Raw genomic sequence first — 11,675 nt, forward strand, 5'->3', positions numbered from 1 at the left:
TTTCGGCTTCATTAACTGAAAAGATGGAAAATAAAGGTTTTCAGGCTTTTTAAAGGAATCATCGATTGTTTTGTGAGTAGCTAATAGCATTGCAGGCAAATTTGTAATTTACTTCTAATTTTTTTGCTGATTTGTTAAATAAAAAATTCTTTTTATGCTTCTTTGGTTCAGTGTTCTTTAAAACTAGTACTGCATTGCAAGTGGTGCGAAGCTCCATTTCGCCTCTGTGGCAATAATTTGATATTTACTAGTTAATAAAAACAATGATATAAGGTAGACAATGAGGCCAACTGTTTTGTGTTTTGAAGTCAATATTATGAATCAACTTCTAAGCTAGTTTCTATCAAAACTTGAATTTTACCGGTTTGATCATACTTTTTAGCTGTTTGTTTGTCTCTCGAGGGAAATCGGGAAAAAACAATGATGGTGATATTTATGGTTATTCATGGTGAATTGCTCAATCAAATTTCATCGGTGCGAAATGTTTCGCATTTCGATAGCATTGTTGTTATGAGATATCGTTATAGTTTCCGTTATTGTTATTGTTCAGAGAAATTTTAGTTTCCGGTTTGATGATGCGTCAGATTGAACAAAAAGCTTTTGAATAATATTTTGGATCACGGTTCAATCGGTTCACCTAATTTATTTTTATTTGTGATTTTTTGATCCCTTTGAATAGTCGCTTTGTGTCAAATCAATTGTTTTTTTTTGTAAAAACAAAATTAAAAGTTAGATCAACCGAATTTTTCATGATACAGTAATGCCTCTCACAGTTTTAGTCACTCTGTTAACAGTTTCCTGTTTCTGCGAGACAGCGAAAGGTTCAAGTGCGAATAGTTCTTCATTGTCCGTTGAGTTTATTAATCCGGCAAAACCGAACACAAGTTCAGTTTACCTGGGCCACTCTATGGATTTTGTCATCAGAGCTACAAGTGGTGTGTTAGAGGAAGTTCTGTGCGCTGCCGAGGGGAAAAATAAGTTTCTAACTTTGACGAAAGAATCTCTCCAGAACGAGACTGCAGCTGTCTTCGAATTGACTGCAGAAAGAATTGGTAAAACGCATGATCGAATATTTCGGCCTGTTTCAAACGATCTGTCATAGTGCCTAACAATTTACCCCTAACAAGAGCAACGCCGTTAAGCACGTGAAAATTTTAAACTTTTAATCATGACCACAATATTATAAGCTTGGAAGAAGGTCAATCAAGAAAGCTTTTTCGCATTTGACGGGTTCAAAACGTGGATTACTGTTTCTTATATGTCGGTTTATGACGATGTGGAGAATGTTCAAAAGTTAGAATTTAGTTTTCGTTTTTGGAGACTACTAACTTCATAATAGATTTAGCTTTCATATTTCACTGATATTATGGCATAGTCAGTACAAAAAGGTTGTTGCAAAAAATTTTTCAAACATTTCTTGTTTGATACCTTAAGAGTGCTTCTACAAAAAGATCACATTCTGCTATATGTCATGCCCAAATTTAAATTTTTGCTGTTTTAACCTTTACATAAACGAGCGGGCAAATTTTATCGTTTTTTTTCACAAATACAGGCTACGAAGTGATTCGCTGCACCCAATTCAACAACGCATCAGCAAATGATTCTAGTTTGAACGTCGCAGATATCTTCTCCGATAGTTCGAACGATTTCCTGGAAATCAATATCACCATAATTCTGGAACAAAACTGGGTATATGCGGTGGCTCCTGGTGTGGCGACGTCAGTTCTTGTGACTCTCAATTTCTTGTTTGGAACCGACATATCTTTGAAGGATCTCAGGTTCATCACTCTGAGACCGAAACCTCTGATTGCAGCAGCACTCTGTCAATTTGTTCTTCTGCCACCTGTTAGTTCAAAATTTAATGTCAAGTTCCGTAAAAAAGTTTTTGTTTTCGACCACACTTAACACGTGGAGAAACTTTGATTGGATTCGTTTTTTTAACGTATAATCAGATATCTCAAATAAAAAGCAGATGTGGTTAATATCAGTTCATGTAATATTATGATTGGTTAGATGATCGAGTTTTTGGGGGATTTCTATTTTTCTAACAAATGACACCTTAGGTTGCAGATTTAACTTTGTTTTCTCTTTATTAGTGTGGTCTAGGAATAGCGAAGATGCTGCACTTTGAGCCAGATGTGGCCCTGGGCGTCCTCTTGATGGCCTGTGCACCGGGGGGAGGGGCCAGCAACTCTGCCACCTTCTTGGTCGAGGGGGAGGTGCCTCTCTCTATCTCAATGTCTTTCTTCAGCACCGCCCTCGCTGCAGGTTACAACGCTTTCTTTCTCTCACACAAATTTTATATTGGAGTGGTTTTCTAATTTTTCAGCTCTCCTCGCAAAATGGAGAGTTTAACAGTATAATAAATAGAATTGATTACATGTCAAATTTCATTCAGAACTCAGAATGCATGGTCAAACTTGTTTTTTGTGGTCCGGAACTTCTAAGAAAACAACAGCAATTAATGGATCGAACTCGAAGCAAGGCGACTGTGAGCTTGCCAAGTATTTATACATCATACTTAGATAGTTTTGTCAACATTTGTTCAAAATTGGTTATTTTTAGAGGAAAAGAGAAAAAAATCGTTTTTTTAGGGACGATGCCTCTGAACTTACTCATCTACAGCCGGTTTTTGACCTCTGACCCCAGCTTCACACCCTCCGATATATCTTACAAAACTTTGGCGACTGGTCTTGTGCTTATCGTGGTGCCTGTCTGTATTGGGATGGCATTGATAGCAAAGGCACAGAAAGTGACGCTGAAGATTAAGAAGTTTGTTCAACTATTCGTCTTGCTGCTTGTTGTGTTGCTGGTCGGATTAGGTAACTCGAGTCTTCCTCCTTTTGTAACTTGATCTTGATGATAGTTCAAAGTATTCCATGAAATGTCACAAAGTCATCAACTACAAAAACTGAGAAAATTGTTTAAAAACTATAAAAGTTACGCGATCATCTTCTGTTTTTCAGAAGAAAATAGATATTCTCGCAGATTTTGCCTCATGTTTAAAAATAATAAGCGTATTTTTTCGTTGTTTTTTGCCAACTTGGATTAACAAAATGCATGCTGATATGCTTTTTAAGCAAAAATTGAATTCCGATTTTTCAAAGTTAACAGTTAGATATCGACAACGTTTTTTTAGTTGCGTACAAGACGTGGTACGTGTTTCAATTACTGACTGGCAAAGACCTCCTGGGAGCTATCCTTCTTCCACTCTCTGGGTTCTCTCTCGGAACATTCGCCTCTGTGCTGATGCGACTCCGCTGCTCCCAGGTCAAAACCATCGCCATCGAAGTGGGTGAGTTTGGATGTGACTACTCGTGACAGAAGGTCCAACTTGCAGAAAATTTCCAGCCAATCAAAATCTCGAAATCCTTTAAATCGTCCAGAGCTGCGGTTGACTCTTGCATTTATTCTTGCATTTTATTGAGGACGGTAATCTGATTGGCTATTTTTGTCCTTTGTTCCATCTGTCATGAGGGCACTTTTAATTGTGACCTCAGCAAGTTCTTGGAGTCTGATTCCTAATAATGAATCTCCGACACCATAAGATAAAGTTCCAGCGTAGCGCCTATGAATAATCGACATAATAAAAAGCTCTCTAAAGGGGGTAGGATTTTTCAAAACAACGGAGAGTGAAATAACTCTTAACCCTTCCGATTAGCAAGCATTATCTAGTCGGACTTTTTCGAAGTTGTTTAAAAAATCATTTGGCCAACTGTGTGATTTCCTCAACAAAAGTTACATTTTGAGCATATCTGCGTTTTAAATATCTTTTCTATTTACACTATCGCGCGTAGTGTATTATTATGGCTCTACTTTTTTCCCAACCTAACTCTCTCATAAAAGTGCTAAGCATTTTATAGCATCTGTTCTCTGATTTTTTTGTGCTAGTGTTTGCTGATTGTTACGAGCCCGTGAGGCTAAGAGGGAAGGAGGTGAGACTCCTAATCTCGAGGTTGCAAGTTCGAATCCGACTCGGCTCAAAGTTTTACTAACTCGAGGCTTATTATTTCTACCTTTACTTATTTCACTTTCTAGAGCTTTTTTATCGTTTTGCCGCCAATGCTTGCAAATCGCAGCTTCGCCTCTGAGCTTAAAATTGTTTCTAGGTTGGTTCTAAGTTTCCTACTTAATTCCCCTCTATTTATTTTTTTTTCGCAAGTATTTTTTGCTTTAGTCGGTACGAAAATTGGCCAATGCTATGTCGATTATTGCTTCGTTTGATAACGAATATTGCTTCGTTTGATGGCGTTTGTTTCTGCTTTGCGTGTGTGTGTTTTTACGGGATTTTAAATTTGAATTTCAAAATATTTGATAGCTCAAGGATTTCTGTGATAGCAATTTTTTCAGCTCAACTGATTTCTGCTCAAGTATTTTCGGCTGGCTTACCGCTGGGTAAGTTATGTTTCGATGCTTATTGATCATTGGCAAGAGTTTTAAGTAGCATATTTTTCTCAAAATTGCGAGACAAATCTATGAAAATCAGAAATCATGGCAAACTTTTTTAAAGGATCGAAGCGTAGTGTATTATTACGAAGAATTTTTTTTGTAGCCTAAGTCGCAATTTAAAGTGCTCATTTGGAGGCACTTTTGGTATATTTCAATTTATTCATATTTAAGTTTATTTAAGCGTAACCAATTTATTGGCATATCTTGCTGATTTTTTTTGGCTAGTGTTAGATCCAGTTTGAAAAAAAAAACAGGTATAATTAAAATTTATGGGTTTTGTTGTTCAGTTGTTTTTATCGCGAGGCTGTGGAAAACTATTGCATTTTGTATTTAAGCACAAATTTTGTATTTAAGCAACGCGCAACTTCAACCAAAAATCAAAAACTTCATTCAAACTCTTAGTGCACTCCATTTTGTCCTAAAAAACCCTTGACATTGATCCCAGAATGTCGAAACGACCATCAAAATCCAGCTTCTTTTCCAAACTTAGAAGACCTTGCGATCATTCAACCAGAAGAAAACAAAAACGCCCTCTCCGGAATCTGACCCGGAACCTTATCCAAAAGTTGACCTTCCTAGGGAGCAGAAGAGACGTCTCTGTCCCATTTCCAGGCTGCCTGCTGAACTAGAGTCATCTGAAGCCAAACTCGAGCCAAAACATGAATCTCCTAGCATCATGGGTGTTACTGACAATGAGCTTCCTCCTCTGCTGGCGTAGATGAAATCGTCAAGCGATTCGGCTTCAAAAACCGGCGTTTAACTTTTCTATAAATATTTATTGCATAAGATTTCAAAAATTGATGACTTGTTACTTTGTGGTTATTTTGTGTATTTTTTTAAATTCAACGTTTATTTGAACTTGTTTTTTTTGGAAAAATTAATGAAACCACCCCCTCGAAAAAATTTGACCTGGAATCTTAGATTTCTGCTGAGTAGCATGGTGCAGAAAGGTCAGTTTGAAAATTGGTTGTTCGAGACTCATCGTGCTTGCTACTCGTTGCCTTAGGTTGAGACAACGTTTCCCGGCCCAGATAGACAGAACACGAAAAATTACGTAGAATTTTCTTAGGCAGGGGCTGAAAACGGTTCTCTCTACTGAACTAACTGGCTTGTAGGTTGGTATTATCTCTTGAAGATAAGCTGCCCTGAATTAAATTACAGTTGAACTAGTCAAAACTTATGAGAAAAAGTATGTGAAGATAAACTGCCTCAGATGACTAGTCAAAAGAATTTTTTTTGTAGCCTAAGTCGCAATTTAAAGTGCTCATTTGGAGGCACTTTTGGTATATTTCAATTTATTCATATTTAAGTTTATTTAAGCGTAACCAATTTATTGGCATATCTTGCTGATTTTTTTTGGCTAGTGTTAGATCCAGTTTGAAAAAAAAACAGGTATAATTAAAATTTATGGGTTTTGTTGTTCAGTTGTTTTTATCGCGAGGCTGTGGAAAACTGTGGAAGATTTTTTTCTCAGAAACTACTATGCCAATTTTTAAAAAAAGGTACCAAAAGAAAAACCGGCTGCTCGTCTATGTGTTTGTATATTTTGCTAGTCTCTTTTCATTTTACCTCACTTTCTGCGGCCTTCGAAAGTCTCAGTAGGGGGATTTTTTGCCTATTTGTTCTAATTTTTTCATTTTTTCAAATATCAATTTCGCAAATGTGAGATAAAGGTGCCAATCGAAAGAACGAGTTGCTGAAATCTCCGCTTTTCAAATTTGGTAGAAAAAAGATGTGGCGTCAAACAAGTCCATTTTTGACATTTAGGTTAATTTCTAGAACTTTTTGACTTTTCTCATAAACTACCCTGCCAAACCGAAGATTAATGATTTAACCAAAAGAAAAAAATCGTTTATGCGAATCTTAACGGAGCAAACGGCTATGCTATGTGGTTTGAAAACGGTATGGCCTTAGAAAATTTCTAATTTTTGAAGTTTTGCCGGTTTTATGGAAAATTATTCTTTTTTTTTTTCAAAAACGAACCTGTTGATTCTAAGGTTTATAGTGGATTTTTGCTTGACTTAAAGTTTTTGCTTGATACTAACTGGATTTTTGCTTGACTTAAAATTTAGTTAATTAGAAGCGAATGTCAGTACTGTTTATTACCATAATTTATAAAATTACCAGCTCCGATTTTATTGGCTTTTTTTGCTCGGAAGATGACTTCGGCTTAATTGGTTTCGAGTTATGCTATATTGCTTTAACTGCCTCAAATTTGCATCGTTTGAAGGGCAGAATTATTTTTTGAGAGTTACATATTTTGAGTTAGTAAATTGAACGCTTCGAATTTCACCACTTTTTAGTTAGTTTTATTTTATGATCAATGTTTTTTTTAGTCTCAACGGGTCTCTGTCCCAGTGAATTTTGCCTAAAAGTTAAGTTGACGCTGTTAATAAAGCTTCAAGACTTGTTTTCCCAATTTCAATTTCATTCGCAATAATTGTATAAAACTTTTGAGTGGCTTTTTTTTCTTTGGTTTTTGACACTAGCGATCTTCAGTGAGTGTAAGTGTTATACTACGCCCATTCTTTCTTTTCTTAACCTAAGTCGCAAATATTGTTGCTACTTTTGGAGCACCTTTACGGCTTATTGGTAGCATGTGCTTTTACCTTCGAATATCAATAAGCATCAAATGAACCAAAAAAGTTATTTGTTTCAAACGACATAATGATAAAAACTTGATTTCAGCATTTTTATAACTCAATATATCTCGCTGAAATGCATAATATATACATAATGTGGCTTTATGCTTTCCAATTTGTTACATGCAAAATTAGTGTGGATGCCTTTAGTTTGTTGTATTCGAAACGATTACTTGCAAAATTAGTTTTAGCCGTTTCTTAAGCATTCGTGATCTAAAGGTCTGAAGCCCATACGTAGCTGAGGCTTATTTCTATCTTTTCTTAATTCACTTTATAAAGCAGCTTTTTGTCGTGTTCTCGCTAGAGTTTTCGCCTTGCCTCTAATTAAATTTATGTTTTTTTAAATGTTTTCATCTCATTTTCTGTCGACTAGTTAGTCATGCTATTTTTGTGGTGTTTCGTGATCGGTGCAGGAACGAAAAAGCTCAGGGTTCGAAAATAGCAGGCCTTTTTTTGCAGCCTATCAGTTGATCTATTAAATGTTTTAATCTATTCCTGTAATGATTAATTAATTACGCTTCCGATAAATTACTTACGTTCTATAAATACAAAGTTCAATGGTTTGAATCCGGCCAGGAGCTGTTTTGTTTTGTAAGCGGAAAATTGTCCTCGCGTCAAAAAATCTTTGTCGGACTTCCGTTTGTCTGGATTTCTTTATAGGCCTAGTTGCCTCAGCGTCAAATTCGCTTAAAATTCAGGCTTTTTAAAACTCAAATAAAAATAAAACGTTTCAGTTTATTCCATTGTAGGGCCACTTTTTGATTTGCCTGTTTTTTGCTATAATTTGATTTTTTCATGCTAATCAATAAAAATTTATTGTAAAAGTTGTTTTCTTCATAAATTTAAGGAGCGGTCTGTCCATATGGCGCAGTGGTAACACTCATGCTTGAGACGTCAAATCCCAGAAGTTTGATTGCAGTCGGGACCTGTTTTTGTGGAAACTAAAAATGCTCGATTATTTTAGACTTTCGTGTTATCTAACTTTTGTCGGCTTAGATCCCGCTGAAAGATTCGAAGTCTTTTTACCATTGAGCTTTTCTTAAGAATTCTAATGATGCAGGCTATTTGCTCCAGGAATGTTTTTCCTTTCGCAATTCTTATAACTTTTTGGCTAAAAAAAAACTATTTTTAAACGTTTCTTATTCAATTTTTGATTTGTCTTTTCATATGCTTTTAATCATAGTCATTCATTTTTGTATCACAATTGATGCGAAGCTCCGCTTTGCTTGTGGGTCGAGTCTCAAAAACGTTTGGTAAGCTTATAAACTGTTTTAATATGCAATTTTAGGACAATTATTTTGGTTATTATTTTTTCTTTCAATTTTTTAAAAAAATTTTTCACTCGCCATAATCAAATCGTTTGAAGTTATGATTGTGCCTGTTAGCAAAAATTTGAGAAAAAATCCGATTTGATTCTGTTTTTGCTCATGATCGAGCTCTAATGAATCATAAGTTTGTTAGAGAATGGCTGGATAAGGCCTACTCATGAAATTTGAAAGTTATTTTTGAAAATATGAGATATCGTTTTATGGTCCAGTTTTTCTACACCTGAATACCAGCATAAAGTTTTGTATCGCAAGTTATGCTAAAGCGCTGCTTCGCTTTTGTATTGTAAAATTGGTCTTAACCAAATCGCCTGACCAGGAAAAACAGTTTGTTCCCAACTCTTGCGATCTTCGGTTATCAGTTTTTGAACAAAATAAACATTGATTGTGAGGTATAGTTATGAGTCTTGTGAGTCAATAAAGTTGATTTGTGTTTTAGGAATGCAGAACTCCTTAATAGTGATCGTAATGATAGGAGCTGTTTTCAAACCACCCCAGTCTGATCTAAACGCCATCATTCCGGTCTGTGTAGCCTTCACAACCATATTGTCGGTTTTTGTTATATGCCTCATACATTTTGCTCTCCGAAGATACAACACGTGGTACCAAGAGGTGTGCGACCAAAATAAACAGGAGCAGTTGTCGCAACGGAGACGTTTTGAGGGACTCGGGCAAAGTATACGAAGACGCTTAACTTCTGTTTCGGCATCGATTAGCCTACCGATTCGCAGAAATCCCACTGTTCAGAAATGTCCGACAGGTCAAGAGGACAAAGAAGCCATCATTGAACTGGAGAAAAACTGAAACCAATCTTCTTGATTCTTCGCTTTTTTCTTGTTATATTTATTTGACAACCAATTATCAGAACTGTAACATTGTTTTTTTTTAATGAAGTTAGCTTAGAAGAAACGAGAAAAGTAAAGTTCTGGGATGGTTCTCCAATCATGTTTCCGATCAAAGAAAAATATCAGGGAATCTGGGTCGAAATGAAAGGAAAAGACTTGTGGAACGACATGCGAATAGTTTTTTTGTTCGAAATCTTCCATAAAAAAATGCGATTTTTTTTTCAACGCTTTTCAAGCAGCAATTTTATCCCTGTCAAAATTCGGCTCACACTCTTCCCTGGATAGAGATGATTTTTCCACTGATCCAGAATTCTAACAAAAGGACAGTGAAGATATTAGAAACGCTTTTCATGATAACAAGCCGAAAGGGCGATTTCCCTACCATTTAATGGGATGAAACAACATTTAACCCCTTACGCTCTGCTTACTCTTGTAAATAATTATGCCTCAATTTTGACAAAAAATTAGTTTTCTTAGAACCTTACGATGCAGTAAGAAAAAAAGTTAAGCAAGTTCATCCCAATTTTTTAGTAATTATTGAAATTTTAAGCCAAAAACATGAAAACTCTCGTTCAGCCGCTTATCATTAAAGCATCCTTATTTATAAAACTGTACATCAAACTACTCCGTTCAAGTTCCAAAAAAACAAAATTTCAAAAAATCATCGAAATTTGAAGAATTTATAACAACTAAGTTAGGCGAAAATAAAAGATTTGTTCAGTTTGCGGATTACGTGTATAAGAGATACTCAAACTATTAGCAGAAATGGTAAGATATGACCACACAACCGGTTACTTTAATGGTTTCAACTCTAAAATTGAATAAGAAAAATCTTTGAGTGAAGAAAACAAAACAAATGTTTAGCAAGTAAAGTACGATTAAGAGAAGCAAGCTAAAAACTGCATCAACCAGTGTCCATACTTGTCAACGAGGTTTTCACTTTTGTCAACGGGCCCCAACGGGCCTTACTTTTATTGACTAACCAATGTTATGTTTCAGTGCGCACTGTACAGCTTGCAGTGTGCTAAACGACATGACTACTACGTTCACTGCCGATTCACTGCAGAAACAAATTCGACGTGACACGAAGCACGAAATCTTTGCATTTGTGGAAGAAGACTGTTTGTTTTTGTTTTTTACCAAAAAAGCAGCAACGGGCCCCAACGGGCCGATATTTAATAAATTCCCTGTTTATCGGGCCGCCAACGGGCTCGACTTGAATTATATCGGGCCGGGCCTCAATTATGGCAGCCCGTTAACAAGTCTGCCGGAGTCAGAATCTCTTCAATACGTTTGCAAAGTCTGACTGACCCATCGATACTAAATTTCTTTATCAACATTGAGAATTCAAAGGTTTACAAGACTATTTTAGTGATTGACTCACCTAAGAAGCAAATGCTAATTACTTTGTATTAATTGTTTTTTGTATTTTTGACAATTTTGCTTCTTGACTTTTTCCCTTTTGCTTTTTTTTTTACGATTTTTGTCTTGGAAAATGAAAATTACTATAAATAATTTCACTGACAATTGTCAACAAAGATAAATTGAATAAACGTTCTCATTCGGCGCTTTCTAAAAAACTGTAAGGCTTTCCGCGTCCGTTCGAGTTCGGTGCTTGGTAAATGATGATATAAAATCAATTATCATTGTAACAAACCGTCATTGAGTACAATTTATTGTAAGTTGTAGATGCAGGCCGTAGTTTTCAAATTTTCAGTACCTCTTTGTAAAAACGTTTTCTTTTTTTCAAAAAACAGCCTAGAATCTAAAGTTGGAAAACGTCCCATTTGTGGAACATTGTTATCGAAAAACATCTGTGGGAAATGCAAGAACAGTTATAATATGTTATGTCAATCTACCAATTTGACTCCGTATTGGGTGTTGATTTATGCATCTTAATCTAAAGCTCCTTCTCATTTCAGTGTTAATGGGAACAGTCATGCATGCAATAAATGACGCTCGTGTTTCAAAAGAGAAAAAATCGGATTTTATTGTTTCGACTTCGGTTACGAAAATAACGAAAAATTTGTGCTCGGGTGGGTTTTTTTCTTCAGCCAAATTTCTACTTTTTAGCTAGCCAATTTTGACGGAAATTGTTTATTTCATTTGAAAGCTATTGTTGTCCTGAGCATAAATTTGAAATTATATTTCAACTGTGATTATTTTTCGTAAAGTTATGGGGGTTTAAAGATTGCCAGTTTGGCCAATTTTGGTCAATTAATGCGGGATATAATTCGCGCTATTAACGCCTAAACGGGGATTTAATCCAACTCAGAAATCATTCCAAACTGTTTGAAGGACTCTTATTTGCCATATTTGACATAAGTGATTTGTTAACAGGAGCAAAATTTATCACTTTGTACTTAATATGACTCATTTTTTTTTTTTTAATTTTAATTTATTACATTTAAGTT

General features: G+C 35.6%; 1 protein-coding gene across 1 annotated transcript; it reads left to right on the top strand.

Moving 5' to 3' along the window:
- Nucleotides 1-760: 760 nt before the first annotated feature.
- Nucleotides 761-9,294, top strand: LOC134846829 (ileal sodium/bile acid cotransporter-like). Its single transcript, XM_063864225.1, has 6 exons — nt 761-1,052; nt 1,553-1,845; nt 2,097-2,268; nt 2,595-2,822; nt 3,140-3,295; nt 8,856-9,294. Exons 1-6 carry the CDS (start codon nt 761-763, stop codon nt 9,218-9,220), a joined length of 1,506 nt encoding a protein of 501 aa, XP_063720295.1. The 3' UTR covers nt 9,221-9,294.
- The last annotated feature ends 2,381 nt before the right edge of the window (nt 9,295-11,675 follow it).

This window comes from Symsagittifera roscoffensis, chromosome 5 (genome assembly GCF_963678635.1).
Source record: "Symsagittifera roscoffensis chromosome 5, txSymRosc1.1, whole genome shotgun sequence".
NCBI lineage: Eukaryota > Metazoa > Xenacoelomorpha > Acoela > Convolutidae > Symsagittifera > Symsagittifera roscoffensis.

Excerpts from the sequence above, each read along its gene's own strand:
- LOC134846829 (XM_063864225.1), top strand. The coding sequence starts at position 761 with ATGCCTCTCACAGTTTTAGTCACTCTGTTAACAGTTTCCTGTTTCTGC. Across the intron at positions 1,846-2,096 it reads AATTTGTTCTTCTGCCACCT|TGTGGTCTAGGAATAGCGAA; the intron begins GTTAGTTCAAAA and ends TCTCTTTATTAG. Across the intron at positions 3,296-8,855 it reads AACCATCGCCATCGAAGTGG|GAATGCAGAACTCCTTAATA; the intron begins GTGAGTTTGGAT and ends TTTGTGTTTTAG.